We start from the raw sequence: 24,085 nt of genomic DNA on the forward strand, positions 1-24,085 counted from the left end.
TATGGGAAAGTGTGCGGGTCAGACGGTGTGCATGTCTGTTTGTATGTGTGCGGGTATGTGTTGTCGGGGTGTATGTGTGCGTGTAGGGGTATGTGCATGTTGGGGGTGTGTGCGTGTATATGTGCATGTTGGGGGTGTGTGCGAGTAGGGGTATGTATATGTGCAAGTTCGGGGTGGAGCGGGGTTTTGCCACCTTTGGGGGTGGCAGGAGGGTAGGAGGTGTGGGGGGAGGATTCGTGGGGGGTAGCGGGGGTGGGGGAGACCCCTATCAGTGCCAGGGAAGGAATTCCCTGGCACTGATAGTGCCTACCGCCATGGATCTCATGGCGGTTCCCAACCACCCGAGATCCATGGCGGTATGCAGGGTCCTGATACCGTCGGCGGTCTAGTGACGACCGCCGGGCTGGAGACCGCAATCTCCAGCCCAGCGGTCTTCACCACCATGGCGGTCGGAATGGTGAAGTGGCGGATGACCTCATAATTCCATTTTATTTTTCCTCCGGCCTGTTTGCAGTCTTACCACCGCTTTACCACCGACTGCCAGGGTCGTAATGACCCCCTTAATCTCAAAGACTGAGGGTCTACTGTAGATTACTCACATTCTAATTTAAACAGAAGTGATCCGGTATTAAACTCAAAGGAAATTGACTCATTGGTCTCAACTTCATTCTACACCATGATTCACCTCAAAAGATAAAAACAAAAAAACGTATTCTTTCACATCATGGTTTAATTCGAAATTGAAAGCCATGAAGCATGATTTTAAAGTGCATGAAAAAAATGGAGGAAAAATATCTGGCAGGGATACATCACTATATAAAAAATTCGAACCTGAAGTACATCATAGAGTAAATAAATCGCCAAAAGCAGAATATGCTCAAAAAGGATTCAGGTCTCCCAACAGTAGACAAGGCAGTTGTTTAAGATACATAAAGGTATGGCCGTGTTGAAAGCAGAGGATAACACAATCAGTCTTCCTCAAAGGTTATGTGACAGAATATCGCATGTTTCCACAATAAAGATCACTAAGCGTGTAAAAACATTCTCCCAAAACTCTGACAGCCTACCCTCTGATGTAAAGCTCCCAGCGGTTTCTGGGCTTCGTTTACCACCGAAGAAATATTTATCACTTTAATAGCAATGGCTCCTTCTTCCCCGGTGGATGTTTGTTCCATCCAACAACTGAAGAAGGTCCCCGAGATTGTTCTCCTGTCTCTGACAACACTCTGTAATTCTTGCTTGCGCTTTGGAGTGGTTCCCAAGAAGTGGAAACCAGCTACTGTCACGCTACTGCTAAAGAAACCATATCTAGACCCTAAAGCTCTTTTGAGTTATCGCCCCATCTCACTTCTGGCTCTCGATTCCAGACTGACAGAGACCTTGGTGAACAAGCAGCTAACTAATCCTGTAGAATCTAATTTACTCATACATAAGGCACAGTCAGGTTTTAGAAAGATCTGTGCACACAAACAGTACTGGCCAAAGTAACCAATGAACTCAACAGATTGAGGATGAAGGTGGAGTGATGGCCCTGATTTTATTAAATCTGTCTTCTGCCTTAGATACCATCTCCCACTCCATCCTTCATCAGAATCGGGGAATTCTCGCAAAGTTCATGATTGGCGTTCATCATTTTTGGAGGATGGTACCCAGATGGTGACACTGGCTGAGTACAGTTCTACTGTTACGCCCATTACTTTTCAGGTCTTGGTTTTGAGCCCTAGTCTTTTTAATCTGTATGTGCCCCCCCCTCACCTAGTTGACATCACATGCCCATCTATGGCCCTAAACTGCAGATCTTAGATCGTTGGCACTTACTCAAAATCTATGTACAGTAGCAAACCACTGCTGCAGAACAACTACAGATGCAAAACGTCTGCTTTTTCAAGTGATAGGAGCATCCAGTGGATATCAAAAGTTCTCGAGAGGAGCCAACCTTAAAGGCACAAGCATTACTGCAGCCCAGCCCTGGCAATAACAAGGTCTTAACAACAAGTGTCCCTTATTAAAAAAAAAGCTGCTGTGTCATCCAAAAACCAGCAAGGCACCTCAGTGATAAGAAACCCATGGAAAGAATATTAGACCCTGATAGAAAGAAATTTGATTTTTTTCACAGCATGGAAAAAATTCCAAAAGTTGGCACAGATTATTTACACCAAATGCTTCTAGGTGATGGTTTCTTGTGGCACATCAGAAAGAACGACAATCCTAATGTCCAATATTTCACAAGGCAACTAGGTACATCACTTTCAGAATGAAGTCCAAAAAGAACAAAAATGGGTTTGATAACATTAGTCTTAGAGCCCTTTAGAACCAATGCACAGGAGAGGCACACTGTAAAAATCAAACACTGCTTCTGAGAAAAGGGAAAAGCAAAAGCCCTTTTGAATAATCTCATCTGGAACAATAAATTCAGACTGGTGGGTGAAAACGTTTAATGGAAGCAGGGCTTATGTGCATTTCAAAAGAAGCTGATGTAACACATTAAGGGGGTGATTCTAAGCTTGGCGGGCGGCGGTAGCCGCCCGCCAAGCGGGAACCGCCAGAAGACCGTACCGCGGTCAAAAGACCGCGGCGGTCATTCTGGGTTTCCCACTGGGCTGGCGGGCGACCGCCGAAAAGTCCGCCCGCCAGCCCAGCGGGAAACACCCTTCCCACGAGGACGCCGGCTCAGAATGGAGCCGGCGGAGTGGGAAGGTGCGACGGGTGCAGTTGCACCCGTCACGAATTTCAGTGTCTGCAAAGCAGACACTGAAATTCTTCGTGGGGCCCTCTTACGGGGGCCCCTGCAGTGCCCATGCCATTGCCATTGGCATGGGCACTGCAGGGGCCCCCAGGGGCCCCGCGGCACCCCCTACCGCCATCCTGTTCCTGGCGGGAGACCCGCCAGGAACAGGATGGCGGTAGGGGGTGTCAGAATCCCCATGGCGGCGGAGCGCGCTCCGCCGCCATGGAGGATTCTCAAGGGCAGCGGGAAGTCGGCAGTACACCGCCGACTTTCCGTTTCTGGCCGCGGCTGAACCGCCGCGGTCAGAATGCCCAGCGGTGCACCGCCAGCCTGTTGGCGGTGCTACCGCCGACCTCCGCCATGGCGGTAATTACCGCCAGGGTCAGAATGACCCCCCTAAGTAACACCATTACATTCAGGATCACAACATGTGAATGATAATTCTGAAATGTTAATACTGATTGAATGGCAGGCACAAGAAGATCACTGTAGCAGTAGTAACATTAGCGTTTGTTTGAAAAGGCAATGACCAGTTGCCTGGCCCTCTCCTCTGCTCCGATTTGATTGTTTGGTGTTAATCCAAGACTTGCTTCTAGAGCGCGGTGGGCACAATAGTGGTACCCTCAGCAGAGAGGCAAACAATAAGGCACACATATCACACACCGCAAGAAAAAAAGCACATAAATTGTACCTATGATAAATAGCTACCTGGAAACTTAACACTAAGGTATGAGGTATAGTGACTACAAAGTATAGATGGAAGAAATGTGTTTCTCAAACTGCACAGTGCGGAAACTAAGGGCCCGATTTAGAGTCTGGTGGAGGGGTTACTCGGTCACCAATGTGATGGTTATTCTATCTGCTGTATTACAAGTTCCATGCATATGCTATAATGGAATCGTAATACGGCGGAGCGGATATCCGTTACGTTGTGACGGAGTGACCCATCCACCAAACTCTAAATCAGGCCCTCAATCTTCTATTATTCCAGCGACTGTACTGCTACAATATGTCGCACAGCTCACCTCTGCATGCAGTTCAAGGCTCAAGTCCACGGCTGCCTCGCCAAGAATCTTCTTGATCTCAGATCTCTCGCTCTGCGGCACATATTCTTCCACAAGTCGCCAGAGGGAGGGTGGTGGCTCCAGAGCCTCCCCAAAGCCACTGTCCCGGTCATCGGCATGGCGAATCATGGTGAGGGTGCATCTATGCTTTGCCCACAGCACAGGGCCTCAGCCCTTCAAATCTGAATGAATACCCTAGAGTGCAGCCTGCGAATAGGCAATGACAGTGGAAGGAAATGTTTAAGAAAAAGTAACTTAAATACTAAAACAAGAACAGCCAACTAAAAGATAAGCGTAGAAACATGCACAGAAAAACAAGTATTGCCAGAATCAGGGGCTAAAGCCGTGCCCTGTAAGGGATTCTACAAACATACAGCAACGCACAGGTTAGTCTCTAATCACGTTAATGTGAGATGTTTTACATATGGTGGCCCATCACAATCTATCAATGAATAATGCTGCTCATAATCAATATAGGAAACAGGACTGGTGAAGTATGCAAAAGAGAGGCTTCAGTCTTGATGAGATCTGAGATCCCACTAAGTCACAATAATCGAATTCCTTTTTTTTTTTTAAAACACATTTTTTTTATTTTACAGTTTATAAGAAGAACGGAGCCTATTAGGCCAACATATAACCATACAATGATTAATAATAGTACAAAGGAGAATCAAAGACATGCACGCACACACCCTCACCCCACATCCAGCAATAAATCACAGAATTAATCCACAGAAGACTATCACTATCCTACACCCATCCAGCCTGCTCTCATCCCACGAATGTCTGGACTTCATCATGAACCAATTGAGACCCGGGACGGACAGGGTCTAACTCTATGTCCCAGTAATCCAGCCATTTCTGCCATATCTTAGGGTGTTTCTGGGGGCAGCCCCTTACCTTATAAACTGCTATTTCCAAATCCATACTGTAGGAGGCTGGCCTGGTTTGTAGTGGGTACCTATGGTACTTACACCTTATAGCAGTTCCAGTTATCCGTTATTAGTGTAGTGTAGTCAGTGTCTAGAAGCCAGGCTCTCTAGGGGTAGTGTGGATGAGCAGCCAAGGCTTATCTAGAAGACATGCAAAGCTCTTGCAATACCACTGTAGTCACACAGTACTCACACACATGAAAGAAAATACTCAGGGTAAAAAAAATAAAGGTACTTTATTTTGGTGACACAAATGCCAAAAATACCATAGAGACTATACTATTAGGTAAGTAATACACAAATTATATACACTAATATACAGAAACAGGTGTAGAAACTGTTAGAAAACAGTGCAAATTGTGAAAATCACAATAGTTAGAAATGGGCCTGGGGAAATGCAAACCATATACTAAGAAAGTGGAATGCGAATGTCAGTTTCCCACCTCAGCAAGTGTATTGTGTAGAGGGGCGCTGGGAGTATTAGAAAACACCATAGGTAAGTGATAGAACCCACCCCAGAGCCCAGGAAAGCAGGAGTAAATCACAGTAACTTTCCTAGAACACACAAGAACATGAGAAAGAAAATAATGCAAGAACCAGAAGAGACTGCACAGTGGATTCCTCGACCTGAAGACCTGTGGAAAAAGGGGACCTAGTTCAAGAAGCACAGAAGAGTTCAGGGAGAACAGGAGCCCCTGCTAACCCGGATGAAGGTGCAAAAGAAGAGGCAAATGGAAGAAAATTTACTATGTTTCTAAGACACTTCATTTGGGAAATGTAAATACATTAAGTCCAGCTGATCTGAGTGGTACTTGAGAGACCCTGGTAAAAGCGGACCCCAGGCTGCCAGCAGAAATTATGCACTTTAGGACACAGGGCAAGATCCTGCAGCAAATATCCTTGTTTACAAATAGACAATAAATACATTTCCAGCTTTGCACAATGGTTCTCCAAGCCCTAGTCTGCGGTTTCCAGTTGCATAGATTTGATAGATTTGCCAGAACTTGTTCCCTGGATCTCCGAAAGAACAGGTCTTTAGGGAAGACTTCTTTGAGACAAATTCATAGGTTCAAGTGGGGGGGGGGAAGGTATACCCATGTCCAAGAATTGGGATCTCAGACTAAGCTATTGACTGCTATCAGTTAAAAGCCCAATGACAAATATGTGGGTGCTTCGCTTTAGACACGCTTTTAACCCCTTCCCCGCCACGGACGTAATGGTTACGTCCATGGCAGCGCCCGTGTGGCGCCATGGACGTAACCATTACGTCCAGGGACTGGCAGTCGGGGGAAGCGCTAGCGCTTCCCCCGAGGGCCGCCCCCCAACACCCCCAGGCCAGGGCTGAAAGGGGAATCCCTTCCCCTTTCACGCCCACCCCCCCCCCCCACCCCCCCCCCATGACGTCAGCGCGCGATCGCGCACTGATTTCATGGAAAGGGGGAATGACGCGCTGGAAGCCATTTGCTTCCAGCGCGTCAAGGGAGAAGGTGAGTATTTCACCTTCCTGCGGGGTGGGGGTGCTCTCAGAGAGGCATCGAGGGAAGGGAAAGGGTTTTCCTTTCCCTCGATGTCTCTTTGAGCATTCCTGCTGCCCGATCGCGATGCGATCGGGCAGCAGGAATGCCCACTAGACACCAGGGATTTCTGTATGTGTTTGTGTGTGAATATTAGTGTAGGGGAGCGACCCCTTGGGCAAGGGTCGCTCCCCTTTGGGGGCACATGCATTTTACATCGTTTCTGCCCCCCCTGGGGGCAGATTGGCCCTATTTTTAGGCCGATCTGCCCCCAAGGGGGGCAGAAAGCCACTAGACACCAGGGATTTTATTGTTGCTTTGTATTTTTTGTGTTGGGGGGCGGCCCCTTGGGCAAGGGTCGCTCCCCTTTGGGGGCACATGTATTTTACGTCGTTTCTGCCCCCCCTGGGGGCAGATTGGCCCTATTTTTAGGCCGATCTGCCCCCAAGGGGGGCAGAAAGCCACTAGACACCAGGGATTTTATTGTTGATTTGTATTTTTTGTGTTGGGGGGCGGCCCCTTGGGCAAGGGTCGCTCCCCTTTGGGGGCAAATGTATTTTACGTCGTTTCTGCCCCCCCTGGGGGCAGATTGGCCCTATTTTTAGGCCGATCTGCCCCCAAGGGGGGCAGAAAGCCACTAGACACCAGGGATTTTATTGTTGATGTGTATTTTTTGTGTTGGGGGGCGGCCCCTTGGGCAAGGGTCGCCCCCAGGGGCCCTCATGTATTTTTGGGCAGTTCTGCCCCCCTTGGGGGCAGAGAGGCCTATTTTTTTTAGGCCTTTCTGCCCCCAAGGGGGGCAGAATCCCAATAGCGCCAGAAATAGTATGTATGTATGTGTGCTTTGTGTTGGGGGGTGGCCCCTTGGGCAAGGGTCGCTCCCCCCAGGGGCGCAATGTATTTATTGTCGTTTCTGCCCCCCTTGGGGGCAGATTGGCCCTATTTTTAGGCCGATCTGCCCCCAAGGGGGGCAGAAAGCCACTAGACACCAGGGATTTTATTGTTGATTTTTATTTTTTTGTGTTGGGGGGTGGCCCCTTGGGCAACGGTCACCCCCAGGGGCCCACATGTATTTTTGGGCAGTTCTGCCCCCCTAGGGGGCAGATATGCCTATTTTTTAGGCCTTTCTGTCCCCAAGGGGGGCAGAATCCCCATAGCGCCAGGGATACTATGTATGTGTGTGTGTGCTTTGTGTGGGGGTGTGGCACCTTGGGCAAGGGTCGCCCCCCCCCAAAGGGTGCAATGTAATCTGGGCGATTTCTGCCCCCTCCCCTTGGGGGTAGATTGGCCTATTTTTTTTTAGGCCCATCTTCCCCCAAGCAGAGAAGACTAGACACGGGAAAATGAAAAAATGGTTAGTGGCGGAGTGTTTGTCAACTGGCGAAGTATTTACTTTTATGATAATAACAGTTTTTCTCCTTTTTGTTTTAGTTCAAAGCTTTTGCTGACTTTGCTGTGGCTTGTTGCAGTTTTGGCAGTAGTTGTCCTGCGGTTTGCGTAGTTGCATGTTTTAGGTAAGTAAATAAATTTACTCCAAGTGAGTATTGTTGCAATGCATGAATGACATGTTTGTAGGTGGTGTACTGAATGCAGGATTGTGTGTGAAATTGTCCTTAGAGTTATGCACAATGATTATTGTGTTGTCTTATGTCTAATTTGCTTTTTTTTTTCTCTTTTTAGTGGGATATCGTTGGTGATTGCTGTGGCTGTGCAGAGTAGTTGCTGGTGAGTCAAGCTTTTTCAGGCAAGTGAGCAGTATAGTTTTTGAGTTTATAATTCTTAGTGATAAACCTATACTTTGTTACTTATCTTACACAGTGCTGGTTGTTGGTGGTGTATTTGTCCAGTTAATTTTAGTAGGAAGGATCATGGCCAGCCGTAGGATGACCGCTCAGCAGGTTGTTAGTGTGCTTTTTGAGTCATCTTCTGACCATGAATATGAGACTGACTCTGCATCTGAGGCAGAGGAGGAAGTGCAGGATTCTGGAAGTGAATTTTCTGTCAGAGATGAATCATCTGATGATGAAGCCACTCTCAGTGCTGATGAAGGGCCTGTTTTAGAGGAGGACAGTGATGTGCCAATGGTGCAGGAGCCAGCGGCTGAAAGGCTTCCCATTGGAAGACCTGACGCATGGGTTGCACCAAACATGGAGCAGCCACAGTTGCCTGCGTTTATTGGTTTTCCAGGGTGTCGAGTTAATACGGAAAACTTTTTGCCCGTCAACTTTTTTGAGTTGTTTATGGACGATATATTTTTGGAAGAGATTGTTGAGCAGACTAATTTGTATGCAGAGCAGTTTTTGAGGGACAACGCTGCCAGACTTAGGCCACACTCTAGAGCTAGCCGGTGGATTCCCACAAATCTGGAAGAGTTGAAAAAGTTCTTGGGTTTAACTTTTTTGATGGGGCTGATAAGGAAGCCGTCGCTGTCTTCATATTGGTCTACTAGTCCCTTGATGGCAACTGCTATATTTCCTGCCATCATGAGTCGTAACCGGTATGAGCTTCTTCTTCGGATGTTGCATTTTGTAGATAATGCTTTAGCCTTGCCACGAGATCATCCTGATTCTGACCGTCTTTTTAAGATTAGACCTGTCCTTAATCATTTGGTAGATCGGTTTTCAGAGATCTATGTTCCAGGGAAAGAAATATCTGTAGATGAGTCTTTGGTCCTGTTCAAGGGTCGTTTGGTTTTTAGGCACTACATTCCTAGCAAGAGGGCACGGTATGGAATTAAATTGTATATGCTGTCAGAAAGTAGTACAGGATATGTTTATAATTTCCGGGTCTACACTGGTAGGGATTCCAATATTGACCCCCCTGGTTGTCCTCCCACTTTTGGAGTTAGTGAGAAAATTGTGTGGGAACTTGGTAGACGACTGTTTAACAAAGGTCACCATTTATATGTAGATAACTTCTACACTGGAGTTCGGTTGTTCAAGGAGTTGTTCAGAGTGGACACTGTTGCTTGTGGCACAATCCGCTCTAATCGGAAAGGCTATCCAAAAGAGCTTGTCTGTAAAAAACTTGAGAAGGGACAGTGCAGTGCCTTGCGGAATGATGAGCTGCTAGCTCTGAAATTTGTAGACAAGAGGGATGTATACATGCTAAGCACCATCCATGATGAGAGTACTTCACCTGTGGCTGTTTGGGGTCAGGTTGCCGAAGTGCGCAAACCTGTGTGCATCTTAGACTATAATAAGCACATGGGTGGTGTTGATAGAGTAGATCAGAGGTTAGAACCTTACACTGCTGCTCGTAAGTCTTATGTGTGGTATAAGAAATTAGCGCTTCACTTGTTCCACTTGGCAACTTTTAATGCTTTTGTTGTGTTTAAGGATAGTTCTCCAGAGTCAAGGATGACATTTGTGAAATTTCAGGAGTCTATCATAGCTAGCCTTGTTGTGCTGGAACAGGCAAGAGTTCCTAGAGAAGCAGTGGTGAAGGATGTGGCTAGATTGAAAGATCGTCACTTTGCTGAGCACATTCCTCCCACGGCCAAAAAAAACTTTCCTGCTAAGAGATGTAGAGTCTGTGCTCGAAGAGGTATCAGGAAGGAGACTAGGATGTACTGCCCTGATTGTCCTTCAAAGCCTGGGCTGTGTGTGGGTGGCTGTTTCAGGAGCTACCACACACAGAAGAATTATTGGGAAATTCCGTGAGCGTAAACTGGTGTTTTATATTTTTATATGTTCGGTTTCACGGTTGGCATTAGTCATGTATTCAGTTAGAGCTTTTGTGTTTGTAGTTTTGTACTAATTTATGATTAGTGGTTTCTTTGTTGTTTAAAAACAAAAAAAAGGGGATGGCATGTGTAGAGTGGCGCTTGGCTGGCAGCGTGGGTGTGGGGTGGCGCTTGGCTGGCGGTGTGTGTGGGGTGGCGCTTGGCTGGCGGTGTGTGTGGGGTGGCGCTGGGCTGGCGGTGTGTGTGGGGTGGCGCTTGGCTGGTGGTGTGGGTGGGGTGGCGCTTGGCTGGTGGTGTGGCGCTTGGCTGGCAGTGCCGGCCAAACGCCAGTCCACACACTCATCAGCTGGTGTGATTGCTGTATCAGGCATGTGGGCGTATGAAAGTGATGGGCCCTTGACTGGCGCTGTCTGTGGATGCGAGTCTTGTAATGTGCTGGGCCCGTGGCTGGCGGCGTGAATGGTCTAGTGCATGTCATGTATGAAAGGTGTGTGAATGGACTGTAAAGCGGTTGGTGCCTTGTCGTGGCTTTACAGCTCACGAGCTGTGAGTCATTGGTTCAGTTTTTTGGCCTTTCAGTTATTACCAGTGCATTTCACTTTTGTGAAATCTCTTGTTAATAAAATTTGATCTACTGAACCATCACTCACCCTCGTGCCAAATCCAACCAGTATGTGTGGTACAAATGACAAAACCTGCTCCGCTGTAATCAGGCGTCGCAGCACACTTGAGACACGCTAGGTGCCTCAGGTGGGACCCCGATGATGAAGCATGCCACCAACTTGGTTGGTGGGTGAGGGGTCTTCTTCACATAACCTAAGTGTGTTTCTTTTCACAATTTTAGTGTTTGGCACATCACGGACGTATGTGCACACATCAAAGTGATATATTCCAAAAATACCTGTGTTTGGGGGGGAGGGCCCACCTATGTTTTTGGTCCTGGGTGCGGCCGTCATGTAGGGAAACCTACAAAACCCAGAAACTTTTTAAAACTAGGCACCCCAAGGAGTCTAGGGAGGTGTGGCTTGTGTGGCTCCCCCAACATTTTCTTACCCAGACTCCTCTGTAAACCTCACAATTTGCATAAAAAAGCATATTTTCCTGATTTTTCTTAGTAGGATCACCGCTCCAGCACAAAATTCCTACTCCCCAGTTTTCCCCTCAGTCTCCCAAGTAAAATGACACCTCACTTATGTGGGTCCCCAAAGCAGAGTCCGTCTAAAGATGTATAAAAGAATATGCCCTTATAAACTTGCTGTGCTATCCCTTCTATCCCTTCAGGTTTTGGGCCTTATTATGTTGCAGGCACCTGGGCCACCCACACAAGTGAGGTATCATTTTTATCGGGAGACTTGGGGGAACGCTGGGTGGAAGGAAATTTGTGGCTCCTATCAGATTCCAGAACTTTCTGCCACAGAAATGTGAGGAACATGTGTTTTTTAGCCAAATTTTGAGGTTTGCAAAGGATTCTGGGTAACAGAACCTGGTCCGAGCCCCGCAAGTCACCCCTCCTTGGATTCCCCTAGGTCTCTAGTTTTCAGAAATGCACTGGTTTGGTAGGTTTCCCTAGGCGCCGGGTGAGCTACAGGCCAAAATCCGCAGGTAGGCACTGTTTTCTCCCAAAATTGTGGATGTGTCCACGTTGCGCTTTGGGGTGTTTCCTGTCGCAGGCGCTAGGCCTACCCACGCAAGTGAGGTATCATTTTTATCGGGAGACTTGGGGGAACGCTGGGTGGAAGGAAATTTGTAGCTCCTCTCAGATTCCAGAACTTTCTGCCACAGAAATGTGAGGAACATGTGTTTTTTTAGCCAAATTTTGAGGTTTGCAAAGGATTCTGGGTAACAGAACCTCGTCCGAGCCACACAAGTCACCCCTCCTTGGATTCCCCTAGGTCTCTAGTTTTCAGAAATGCATAGGTTCGGTAGGTTTCCCTAGGTGGCGGCTGAGCTAGAGGCCAAAATCTACAGGTAGTCACTTTGCTAAAAACAGCTCTGTTTTCTGTGATATGTCCACGTTGTGTTTTGGGGCATATCCTGTCGCGGGCGCTAGGCCTACCCACACAAGTGAGGTATCATTTTTATCGGGAGACGTGGGGGAACGCTGGGTGGAAGGAAATTTGTAGCTCCTCTCAGATTCCAGAACTTTCTGCCACAGAAATGTGAGGAACATGTGTTTTTTTATCCAAATTTTGAGGTTTGCAAAGGATTCTGGGTAACAGAACCTGGTCCGAGCCCCGCAAGTCACCCCTCCTTGGATTCCCCTAGGTCTCTAGTTTTCAGAAATGCACAGGTTTGGTAGGTTTCCCTAGGTGCCGGCTGAGCTAGAGGCCAAAATCTACAGGTAGGCACTTCGCAAAAAACACCTCTGTTTTTTCCCAAAATTTAGGATGTGTCCACGTTGCGCTTTGGGGTGTTTCCTGTCGCCGGCGCTAGGCCTACCCACGCAAGTGAGGTATCATTTTTATCGGGAGACTTGGGGGAACGCTGGGTGGAAGGAAATTTGTAGCTCCTCTCAGATTCCAGAACTTTCTGCCACAGAAATGTGAGGGACATGTGTTTTTTTAGCCAAATTTTGAGGTTTGCAAAGGATTCTGGGTAACAGAACCTCGTCCGAGCCACACAAGTCACCCCTCCTTGGATTCCCCTAGGTCTCTAGTTTGCAGAAATGCATAGGTTTGGTAGGTTTCCCTAGGTGGCGGCTGAGCTAGGGGCCAAAATCTACAGGTAGTCACTTTGCTAAAAACAGCTCTGTTTTCTGTGATATGTCCACGTTGTGTTTTGGGGCATATCCTGTCGCGGGCGCTAGGCCTACCCACACAAGTGAGGTATCATTTTTATCGGGAGACGTGGGGGAACGCTGGGTGGAAGGAAATGTGTAGCTCCTCTCAGATTCCAGAACTTTCTGCCACAGAAATGTGAGGAACATGTGTTTTTTTATCCAAATTTTGAGGTTTGCAAAGGATTCTGGGTAACAGAACCTGGTCCGAGCCCCGCAAGTCACCCCTCCTTGGATTCCCCTAGGTCTCTAGTTTTCAGAAATGCACAGGTTTGGTAGGTTTCCCTAGGTGCCGGCTGAGCTAGAGGCCAAAATCTACAGGTAGGCACTTCGCAAAAAACACCTCTGTTTTTTCCCAAAATTTAGGATGTGTCCACGTTGCGCTTTGGGGTGTTTCCTGTCGCCGGCGCTAGGCCTACCCACGCAAGTGAGGTATCATTTTTATCGGGAGACTTGGGGGAACGCTGGGTGGAAGGAAATTTGTAGCTCCTCTCAGATTCCAGAACTTTCTGCCACAGAAATGTGAGGGACATGTGTTTTTTTAGCCAAATTTTGAGGTTTGCAAAGGATTCTGGGTAACAGAACCTCGTCCGAGCCACACAAGTCACCCCTCCTTGGATTCCCCTAGGTCTCTAGTTTTCAGAAATGCATAGGTTTGGTAGGTTTCCCTAGGTGGCGGCTGAGCTAGAGGCCAAAATCTACAGGTAGTCACTTTGCTAAAAACAGCTCTGTTTTCTGTGATATGTCCACGTTGTGTTTTGGGGCATATCCTGTCGCGGGCGCTAGGCCTACCCACACAAGTGAGGTATCATTTTTATCGGGAGACGTGGGGGAACGCTGGGTGGAAGGAAATTTGTAGCTCCTCTCAGATTCCAGAACTTTCTGCCACAGAAATGTGAGGAACATGTGTTTTTTTATCCAAATTTTGAGGTTTGCAAAGGATTCTGGGTAACAGAACCTGGTCCGAGCCCCGCAAGTCACCCCTCCTTGGATTCCCCTAGGTCTCTAGTTTTCAGAAATGCACAGGTTTGGTAAGTTTCCCTAGGTGCCGGCTGAGCTAGAGGCCAAAATCTACAGGTAGGCACTTCGCAAAAAACACCTCTGTTTTTTCCCAAAATTTAGGATGTGTCCACGTTGCGCTTTGGGGTGTTTCCTGTCGCCGGCGCTAGGCCTACCCACGCAAGTGAGGTATCATTTTTATCGGGAGACTTGGGGGAACGCTGGGTGGAAGGAAATTTGTAGCTCCTCTCAGATTCCAGAACTTTCTGCCACAGAAATGTGAGGGACATGTGTTTTTTTAGCCAAATTTTGAGGTTTGCAAAGGATTCTGGGTAACAGAACCTCGTCCGAGCCACACAAGTCACCCCTCCTTGGATTCCCCTAGGTCTCTAGTTTGCAGAAATGCATAGGTTTGGTAGGTTTCCCTAGGTGGCGGCTGAGCTAGAGGCCAAAATCTACAGGTAGTCACTTTGCTAAAAACAGCTCTGTTTTCTGTGATATGTCCACGTTGTGTTTTGGGGCATATCCTGTCGCGGGCGCTAGGCCTACCCACACAAGTGAGGTATCATTTTTATCGGGAGACGTGGGGGAACGCTGGGTGGAAGGAAATGTGTAGCTCCTCTCAGATTCCAGAACTTTCTGCCACAGAAATGTGAGGAACATGTGTTTTTTTATCCAAATTTTGAGGTTTGCAAAGGATTCTGGGTAACAGAACCTGGTCCGAGCCCCGCAAGTCACCCCTCCTTGGATTCCCCTAGGTCTCTAGTTTTCAGAAATGCACAGGTTTGGTAGGTTTCCCTAGGTGCCGGCTGAGCTAGAGGCCAAAATCTACAGGTAGGCACTTCGCAAAAAACACCTCTGTTTTTTCCCAAAATTTAGGATGTGTCCACGTTGCGCTTTGGGGTGTTTCCTGTCGCCGGCGCTAGGCCTACCCACGCAAGTGAGGTATCATTTTTATCGGGAGACTTGGGGGAACGCTGGGTGGAAGGAAATTTGTAGCTCCTCTCAGATTCCAGAACTTTCTGCCACAGAAATGTGAGGGACATGTGTTTTTTTAGCCAAATTTTGAGGTTTGCAAAGGATTCTGGGTAACAGAACCTCGTCCGAGCCACACAAGTCACCCCTCCTTGGATTCCCCTAGGTCTCTAGTTTTCAGAAATGCATAGGTTTGGTAGGTTTCCCTAGGTGGCGGCTGAGCTAGAGGCCAAAATCTACAGGTAGTCACTTTGCTAAAAACAGCTCTGTTTTCAGTGATATGTCCACGTTGTGTTTTGGGGCATATCCTGTCGCGGGCGCTAGGCCTACCCACACAAGTGAGGTATCATTTTTATCGGGAGACGTGGGGGAACGCTGGGTGGAAGGAAATTTGTAGCTCCTCTCAGATTCCAGAACTTTCTGCCACAGAAATGTGAGGAACATGTGTTTTTTTATCCAAATTTTGAGGTTTGCAAAGGATTCTGGGTAACAGAACCTGGTCCGAGCCCCGCAAGTCACCCCTCCTTGGATTCCCCTAGGTCTCTAGTTTTCAGAAATGCACAGGTTTGGTAGGTTTCCCTAGGTGCCGGCTGAGCTAGAGGCCAAAATCTACAGGTAGGCACTTCGCAAAAAACACCTCTGTTTTTTCCCAAAATTTAGGATGTGTCCACGTTGCGCTTTGGGGTGTTTCCTGTCGCCGGCGCTAGGCCTACCCACGCAAGTGAGGTATCATTTTTATCGGGAGACTTGGGGGAACGCTGGGTGGAAGGAAATTTGTAGCTCCTCTCAGATTCCAGAACTTTCTGCCACAGAAATGTGAGGGACATGTGTTTTTTTAGCCAAATTTTGAGGTTTGCAAAGGATTCTGGGTAACAGAACCTCGTCCGAGCCACACAAGTCACCCCTCCTTGGATTCCCCTAGGTCTCTAGTTTGCAGAAATGCATAGGTTTGATAGGTTTCCCTAGGTGGCGGCTGAGCTAGGGGCCAAAATCTACAGGTAGTCACTTTGCTAAAAACAGCTCTGTTTTCTGTGATATGTCCACGTTGTGTTTTGGGGCATATCCTGTCGCGGGCGCTAGGCCTACCCACACAAGTGAGGTATCATTTTTATCGGGAGACGTGGGGGAACGCTGGGTGGAAGGAAATGTGTAGCTCCTCTCAGATTCCAGAACTTTCTGCCACAGAAATGTGAGGAACATGTGTTTTTTTATCCAAATTTTGAGGTTTGCAAAGGATTCTGGGTAACAGAACCTGGTCCGAGCCCCGCAAGTCACCCCTCCTTGGATTCCCCTAGGTCTCTAGTTTTCAGAAATGCACAGGTTTGGTAGGTTTCCCTAGGTGCCGGCTGAGCTAGAGGCCAAAATCTACAGGTAGGCACTTCGCAAAAAACACCTCTGTTTTTTCCCAAAATTTAGGATGTGTCCACGTTGCGCTTTGGGGTGTTTCCTGTCGCCGGCGCTAGGCCTACCCACGCAAGTGAGGTATCATTTTTATCGGGAGACTTGGGGGAACGCTGGGTGGAAGGAAATTTGTAGCTCCTCTCAGATTCCAGAACTTTCTGCCACAGAAATGTGAGGGACATGTGTTTTTTTAGCCAAATTTTGAGGTTTGCAAAGGATTCTGGGTAACAGAACCTCGTCCGAGCCACACAAGTCACCCCTCCTTGGATTCCCCTAGGTCTCTAGTTTTCAGAAATGCATAGGTTTGGTAGGTTTCCCTAGGTGGCGGCTGAGCTAGAGGCCAAAATCTACAGGTAGTCACTTTGCTAAAAACAGCTCTGTTTTCTGTGATATGTCCACGTTGTGTTTTGGGGCATATCCTGTCGCGGGCGCTAGGCCTACCCACACAAGTGAGGTATCATTTTTATCGGGAGACGTGGGGGAACGCTGGGTGGAAGGAAATTTGTAGCTCCTCTCAGATTCCAGAACTTTCTGCCACAGAAATGTGAGGAACATGTGTTTTTTTATCCAAATTTTGAGGTTTGCAAAGGATTCTGGGTAACAGAACCTGGTCCGAGCCCCGCAAGTCACCCCTCCTTGGATTCCCCTAGGTCTCTAGTTTTCAGAAATGCACAGGTTTGGTAAGTTTCCCTAGGTGCCGGCTGAGCTAGAGGCCAAAATCTACAGGTAGGCACTTCGCAAAAAACACCTCTGTTTTTTCCCAAAATTTAGGATGTGTCCACGTTGCGCTTTGGGGTGTTTCCTGTCGCCGGCGCTAGGCCTACCCACGCAAGTGAGGTATCATTTTTATCGGGAGACTTGGGGGAACGCTGGGTGGAAGGAAATTTGTAGCTCCTCTCAGATTCCAGAACTTTCTGCCACAGAAATGTGAGGGACATGTGTTTTTTTAGCCAAATTTTGAGGTTTGCAAAGGATTCTGGGTAACAGAACCTCGTCCGAGCCACACAAGTCACCCCTCCTTGGATTCCCCTAGGTCTCTAGTTTGCAGAAATGCATAGGTTTGGTAGGTTTCCCTAGGTGGCGGCTGAGCTAGAGGCCAAAATCTACAGGTAGTCACTTTGCTAAAAACAGCTCTGTTTTCTGTGATATGTCCACGTTGTGTTTTGGGGCATATCCTGTCGCAGGCGCTAGGCCTACCCACACAAGTGAGGTATCATTTTTATCGGGAGACGTGGGGGAACGCTGGGTGGAAGGAAATGTGTAGCTCCTCTCAGATTCCAGAACTTTCTGCCACAGAAATGTGAGGAACATGTGTTTTTTTATCCAAATTTTGAGGTTTGCAAAGGATTCTGGGTAACAGAACCTGGTCCGAGCCCCGCAAGTCACCCCTCCTTGGATTCCCCTAGGTCTCTAGTTTTCAGAAATGCACAGGTTTGGTAGGTTTCCCTAGGTGCCGGCTGAGCTAGAGGCCAAAATCTACAGGTAGGCACTTCGCAAAAAACACCTCTGTTTTTTCCCAAAATTTAGGATGTGTCCACGTTGCGCTTTGGGGTGTTTCCTGTCGCCGGCGCTAGGCCTACCCACGCAAGTGAGGTATCATTTTTATCGGGAGACTTGGGGGAACGCTGGGTGGAAGGAAATTTGTAGCTCCTCTCAGATTCCAGAACTTTCTGCCACAGAAATGTGAGGGACATGTGTTTTTTTAGCCAAATTTTGAGGTTTGCAAAGGATTCTGGGTAACCGAACCTGGTCCGAGCCACACAAGTAACCCCTCCTTGGATTCCCCTAGGTCTCTAGTTTTCAGAAATGCACAGGTTTGGTAGGTTTCCCTAGGTGGCGGCTGAGCTAGAGGCCAAAATCTACAGGTAGTCACTATGCTAAAAACAGCTCTGTTTTCTGTGATGTGTCCAGGTTGTGTTTTGGGGCATATCCTGTCGCGGGCGCTAGGCCTACCCACACAAGTGAGGTATCATTTTTATCGGGAGACGTGGGGGAATGCTGGGTGGAAGGAAATTTGTCGCTCCTCTCAGATTCCAGAACTTTCTGCCACAGAAATGTGAGGAACATGTGTTTTTTTAGCCAAATTTTGAGGTTTGCAAAGGATTCTGGGTAACAGAACCTGGTCCGAGCCACACAAGTCACCCCTCCTTGGATTCCCCTAGGTCTCTAGTTTTCAGAAATGCACAGGTTTGGTAGGTTTCCCTAGGTGCCGGCTGAGCTAGAGGCCAAAATCTACAGGTAGTCACTTTGCTAAAAACAGCTCTGTTTTCTGTGATGTGTCCACGTTGTGTTTTGGGGCATATCCTGTCGCGGGCGCTAGGCCTACCCAAACAAGTGAGGTATAATTTTTATCAGGAGACTTGGGGGAACATAGAATAGCAAAACAAGTGTTATTGCCCCTTGTCTTTCTCTACATTTATTCCTTCCAAATATAGGGGTGTGTGTAAAAAAGACATCTATTTGAGAAATTCCATGTAATTCACGTGCTACTATGGTCACCCCGGAATTCAGAGATGTGCAAATAACCACTGCTCCTCAACACCTTATCTTGTGCCCCTTTTGGAAATGCAAAGGTTTTCTTGATAGCTATTTTTTACTCCTTATATTTCAGCAAATGAATTACTGTATACCCGGTATAGAATGAAAACGCACTGCAGGGTGCAGCTCATTTATTGGCTCTGGGTTCCTCGGGTTCTTGATGAACCTACAAACCCTATATATCCCCGCAACCAGAGGTGTCCAGCAGACGTAACGGTATATTGCTTTCGATAATCTGACAATGCAGGGAAAAGTTACAGAGTAAAAAGTAGAGAAAAATTGATGTTTTTTTCACCTCAATTTCAATATTTTTCTTTTTCAGCTGTTATTTTCTGTAGGAAACCCTTGTAGGATCTACACAAATGACCCCTTGCTGAATTCAGAATTTTGTCTACTTTTCAGAAATGTTTAGGTTTCTGGGATCCAGCATTGGTTTCATGACCATTCCGGTCACTGACTGGAAGGAGGCTGAAAGCACAAAAAATTGCACAAATGGGGTATGCCCCAGTAAAATGCCAAAATTGTGTTGAAAAATTGGGTTTTCGGATTCAAGTCTGCCTGTTCCTGAAAGCTGGGAAGCTGCTGAGTTTAGCACCGCAAACCCTTTGTTGATGCCATTTTCAGGGGAAAAACCACAAGCCTTCTTCTGCAGCCACTTTTTCCAATTTTTTTGAAAAAAACGAAATTTTCACTGTATTTTGGCCAATTTCTTGGCCTCCTTCAAGGGAACCCACAAAGTCTGGGTACCTCTAGAATCCCTAGGATGTTGGAAAAAAAGGACGCAAATTTGGCTTGGTTAGCTTATGTGGACAAAAAGTTATGAGGGCCTAAGCGCGAACTGCCCCAAATAGGCAAAAAAAGGCCTGGCACAGGAGGGGGAAAAGGCCTGGCAGCGAAGTGGTTAAAGATTACACAAGAATTTAGGCAGAAGTCGGTAAAACATGGACTGGAATCATGTCAGGCTCCCCAGCTGTGTCCTTACAAGATTACAAAACGATGTCACATGACCTTGAATATAACTGATATCATAATAGGTTACATTAGGTATGTCCCTAAAAAAGGCCCGCCGTGAGTGCTAGATGTGAGAAATTATTTAAAATTCACATTGGGGCATTTAGCTTGGACATGACAAATGATGATAGCCGTCGATTAAAGTTTGCAGAAATCAGATAAGCTATTGGTGCAATCACACGGGGTGGGCATTACGGTAAAAACCGCAAACAATCCAAATGTTGGGGTAGGATTTGGGGAGGCAAAAAAACAAAAATCCAGGGTAACCAGGCAGAAAAAGCGGATTTCCTGCAAATAAGATATTACATTAGTGGAAGCCGGGGAACCCGACCTAAACACTGACGATTTGAACAGCAAAACAATGCACACAAAAATACAGAAATGTATCAAACAAATACACACATGCCTCCCCAAACACATTTTACTTAATTTGCCTCCAATTTTAAATTCCTTAACATTTACAGTACGTTTAAAAAAAAATTCAATTGTACATTTAGTCACTTGATTTCTGTACACTTAATTAATCTGTTAATATTAATTTTCTAAGCGGTGGCGGACCCGCTGAGGAGGCTTTGCAGACCCCCAGGGGTCCCCAGACCACAGGTTGGAAACCATTGCTGTAGAGCTCTTTCTAGTATGTGTTATCAAAAGACCCTATATGTTGGGTACATTGGGTGGCACGCAAATTACGTTTCTTTTACTGAATTTGGCTTCCATCCGTCTCATTTTTGGGCAATCCAGCAAAATCTTGAACTGCCACACGCAGAATTTAAACCGTGGCTTTTGGATATGGCCCGGTTGAGCCGGCTCCAGGCCCAGGGAAGGTTATACAAGCTGGGCGACAAAGCGAGCAAACTGCTTTATTGGCTAGCGAGGGTGTGCAGCATTGGCAACTTCATGGCTGAGCTCCGTGCCAGCACTGGGAAATACTCTAAACGGCACCACACATCTCAGCTGAGCTGGCAGCCATTATGGAGATCTGCAAGCCTTCCGGCATCCCCCACGCCCCCAGAAATAGAAAATCCAATAGTACGGGTCTCTACGGTGTGGCCCTTATTATTAACCAACAGAGCAGAACTGGATCTTTCCCTTAATGAGGGGGATATCCATCGGACAATTGCAGAGATACCATCGTGAAGAGCCCCTGGACCCAATGGGTTTCCCTCAAACTGTTAAAACAGTACTCCTCTCTGCTTGTCCATCATTTATTGGCCCTCCACCAAGAGACCTGGACCAAAGGATCACCAGAACATGACTTAAGAGGGCATCCATAACAGTCATCTTCAAACCCGACAACAACCCTGTGGACTGTGTTTCCTTTCATCCAATATTATTAATAAAAGCAGAATCCAAAATCCTCGCCAAGGTACTGGGCACTCGCCTGGCCCAAGTGGTGTGTCCCCTAGCCCGTGCAAACCAAAGCGGCGTCATACCCATCAGAAGTACCATGCAATGCCTCCTGCGGTTGCACTTGGCTCTGGCTTGAATAGATGAGCTGGCAGAAGACAGTGCGCTTCTCCTGGTTGACATAGAGCAGGCCTTCGATACAGTGGAGTGGCCCTTCCTAATAGTCAACATGAGTTTGTTGGCAGTCATTCCCGTGGAGCAAGGCACCCAAGAGGGGTGAGCTCTGCTGTTTGCCCTGGTGGTGGAACCCTTTGCGGAAATAATCCGAGCAGACACCCGGGTGCCCTGCTTTTGGTGGAGGGGGGCTCGGAAGACAGAATCTTCCTATATGCAGGCGATGTATTTCTCTACCACCAGCAACACCATAACACAGTCCCACACTTAGTGGCACTTCTCTGCATATAAAAGGCGATGATGGGGGCTGAAGGTAAATTGGGAAAAATCCACTCTGGTTCCTATCCGAAGTAAAGTTGCAACAGTGACTGCAGGGGTTGGCCTCCGGGTGCCCAGGGATAGTTTCTGCTACTTGGGACTGACTGTCACCCTGTCCTAGCAAAAGTACTGGGAACTCAGCTTACTGCTTCTCTTGTCCAAAACAAAAAATCACTTTAAAGTATGGGTGTCATTATCACTCTTCCTGGTGGGCAGAGGGGCACTCTTCATATTGGTGACCCTCCCGCACTTTCTAGTATATCCTGCAATACCACCCCTATGAGCTGCCATATTCCTTCTTTAGGGGCCTACAGGCCAATATTTGCTTGTTCCTGCAGGCTCTCTTTAAAGTATATCAAATGGGATAGCATATAACTGCGGCAACACAGCTGTGGCATGGTAGCTAGCTAGCAGAGAAGGAACAACTCTCTGAACTCGCGAGATAGGACCTAATCCGTATCTCCACCCTAGGGGAAGTCTGGGTGGGTAGCCACATTCAGTTCTTCCAAGAGCTTGCCACAGAATTTTGCCTCCATCCTTCTCAATTCTACAGATACCTACAACTCCAACATCCCCTTGACACATACAGGACCCACTCATCGTAGTCCCGGAATACAACCCTGTTGAATGCCACTTAACACCGGATGCTGTGAGCCAAGGGGGCATTTCCAGTCCATACAAAGTAATTATAAATAATGACCTGACCCAATGAGGGTGCTCCTGGCTAGCTAAGAGGCAGACTTTGGGATCCTAGAGGATGACGACTGGGTAGAAGGGAACATGGCATCCAGATTTTTGGCTATATCCATGCACTTTCGCCTCACCCATTTCAAATGTATCCATACATTACTATGTGCCATCCTCCCTCTGGTGAATCGGCTGTGCTGGCAGCCCCAACTTTCCCAGATGTGAGACTGTGTCGTGCACGTTCTACCATATGGTCTGGCAGGGCCTGTCCATCAGCAAATATCAGCTGAAAGCCAACAGAGCTCTAAATAGAGTGATAGCCAGTTGACTTACTCTAGACCCCAAAATAATCCTGCTGGGCATTATGGAGGACCTGGGGGTCCGCAGGGTATCTGAGCCCTGACTGCCATGGGTTACCTAGTGGCAAGAGACACTGCACAACACTGGCGAGCTACACCGCCCTCCCCACCGCACACACACATTGGGAGAATGGGTCAACGGAATGACCATCTGCACAACTATGGAGAAGCTGATGTATCAAGCCCAGGGGGCCACAGGAAGTATGCAAAGACTTGGGGACCCTGGACCCAGCGGGCCATTCCATATGCTGATGTACCAAGATGTTTTCAATGTTCACATTTCTGTACATCGTGGAGGGGAGGCTTACAGAGACATGCTTGTATTCTGCATTTTTAATTCGTTTTCACTGGAAAACAATAAAAAGTGTTATAAAAAAGAAAAGGAATTCTAAAGGTATTCAGAATACACATATTTCTTCAGAAAAAAAAAGTATACACATTAGGAGATTTTGTCACAAATGTTGTTCACCCGCAAATGAGTGCCTTGCATTGACAGAAATGGACATTCTAGAACAAGGTTCCAATTCTTAGAGTAAAAACATACCTTGTAGCATGCAGCGGAAAACAAGCCTCTAACTACACCATTCTTGTATTCAAAGTCGCTTCTCTTCTATTCTGAGAGTTTTAGAACTGGGTTTCAGTGTTGTGTTATTCTGCTTTCACACCATCACACTCTTTCCAGCGCGAAAGAGCCCAGCTGAACAGCTTTGTACATTACAGACGTACAATCTGAACATCTTGCTAGGAGACTGCCACCTGCCTTAAAGCCCTTAAAACAAATATTTTGAATAATAATGTCAGAATATGGATGAACGTTATACTAAAATGGTCTTGGCCCTGTATGCTAATCCTTCAGCGAGATGAGCCATCAAGGCTTCCTGCTCCCACCGCTGCTATTTCTTCTAGCCATCCACCCTTCAATTTTTTTAGTGCGTACATTTGGAAGAGGAGTTCCGGGAGCTTTGTCCTTTACAGCAACTGTGCAAGGATGACTCCTTTTGTGTGCATTTGCTTGTCCTTCTCTCCATGCCCCTACACTCCACTCTAATCCACTCGGTGGCACTCCATGCCACTAACATTTAGCCACGCTGATCAGCAGCCACACTGGAATACAACATGGCTAAAGCACATTACCAAAGCAAACAGCTCTTGCATAAGGGAGACCTATTGGCTTTGCCAATGCTTAGAGACTTCAAAACATCTGGAGGGATCCTCACATGCAAAGACCGAAAGAGGTAGATCAGTCTAGGCATAACATTCATCTTAATGCAGTTTATTCTACCCACTCATGAAATCTCCAGCCTGTCCCATCTGTACAGACCTTTAATAGTGTATCAAGGAGCTGAAGCACATTACGTTGGAAGATATCACTCATTTAAGGCAGGATAATCACACCCAGGTAATTAGCCCCAGTCGAGGCCAACTGCAAACCATTGCTGGCAGACACAGACTGGCTCTCTTCTTGATTGTTCTCCATCCCCATTGCTTTAGATTTTCTGTGGTTAACCTTAACTCCTGCCACAGGTCATAATTGTTCCAACTCTCTCATCAACGCTGGGAGACAGCCAGAGGGGCAG

The 24,085-nt window shown here is 47.3% G+C and overlaps 1 protein-coding gene across 1 annotated transcript in view; it reads right to left on the bottom strand.

Moving 5' to 3' along the window:
* Window positions 1–24,085, bottom strand: part of CCDC24 (coiled-coil domain containing 24) — a 117,954-nt gene that overhangs the window by 88,790 nt on the left and 5,079 nt on the right. The window contains exon 2 of the mRNA XM_069227726.1: window positions 3,754–3,999. Within this exon, the coding sequence (XP_069083827.1) occupies window positions 3,754–3,921 (168 nt within the window). The 5' untranslated portion in view covers window positions 3,922–3,999. The remainder of the gene's footprint in view (window positions 1–3,753; window positions 4,000–24,085) is intronic.

This window comes from Pleurodeles waltl, chromosome 4_1 (assembly GCF_031143425.1).
Source record: "Pleurodeles waltl isolate 20211129_DDA chromosome 4_1, aPleWal1.hap1.20221129, whole genome shotgun sequence".
Lineage (NCBI taxonomy): Eukaryota > Metazoa > Chordata > Amphibia > Caudata > Salamandridae > Pleurodeles > Pleurodeles waltl.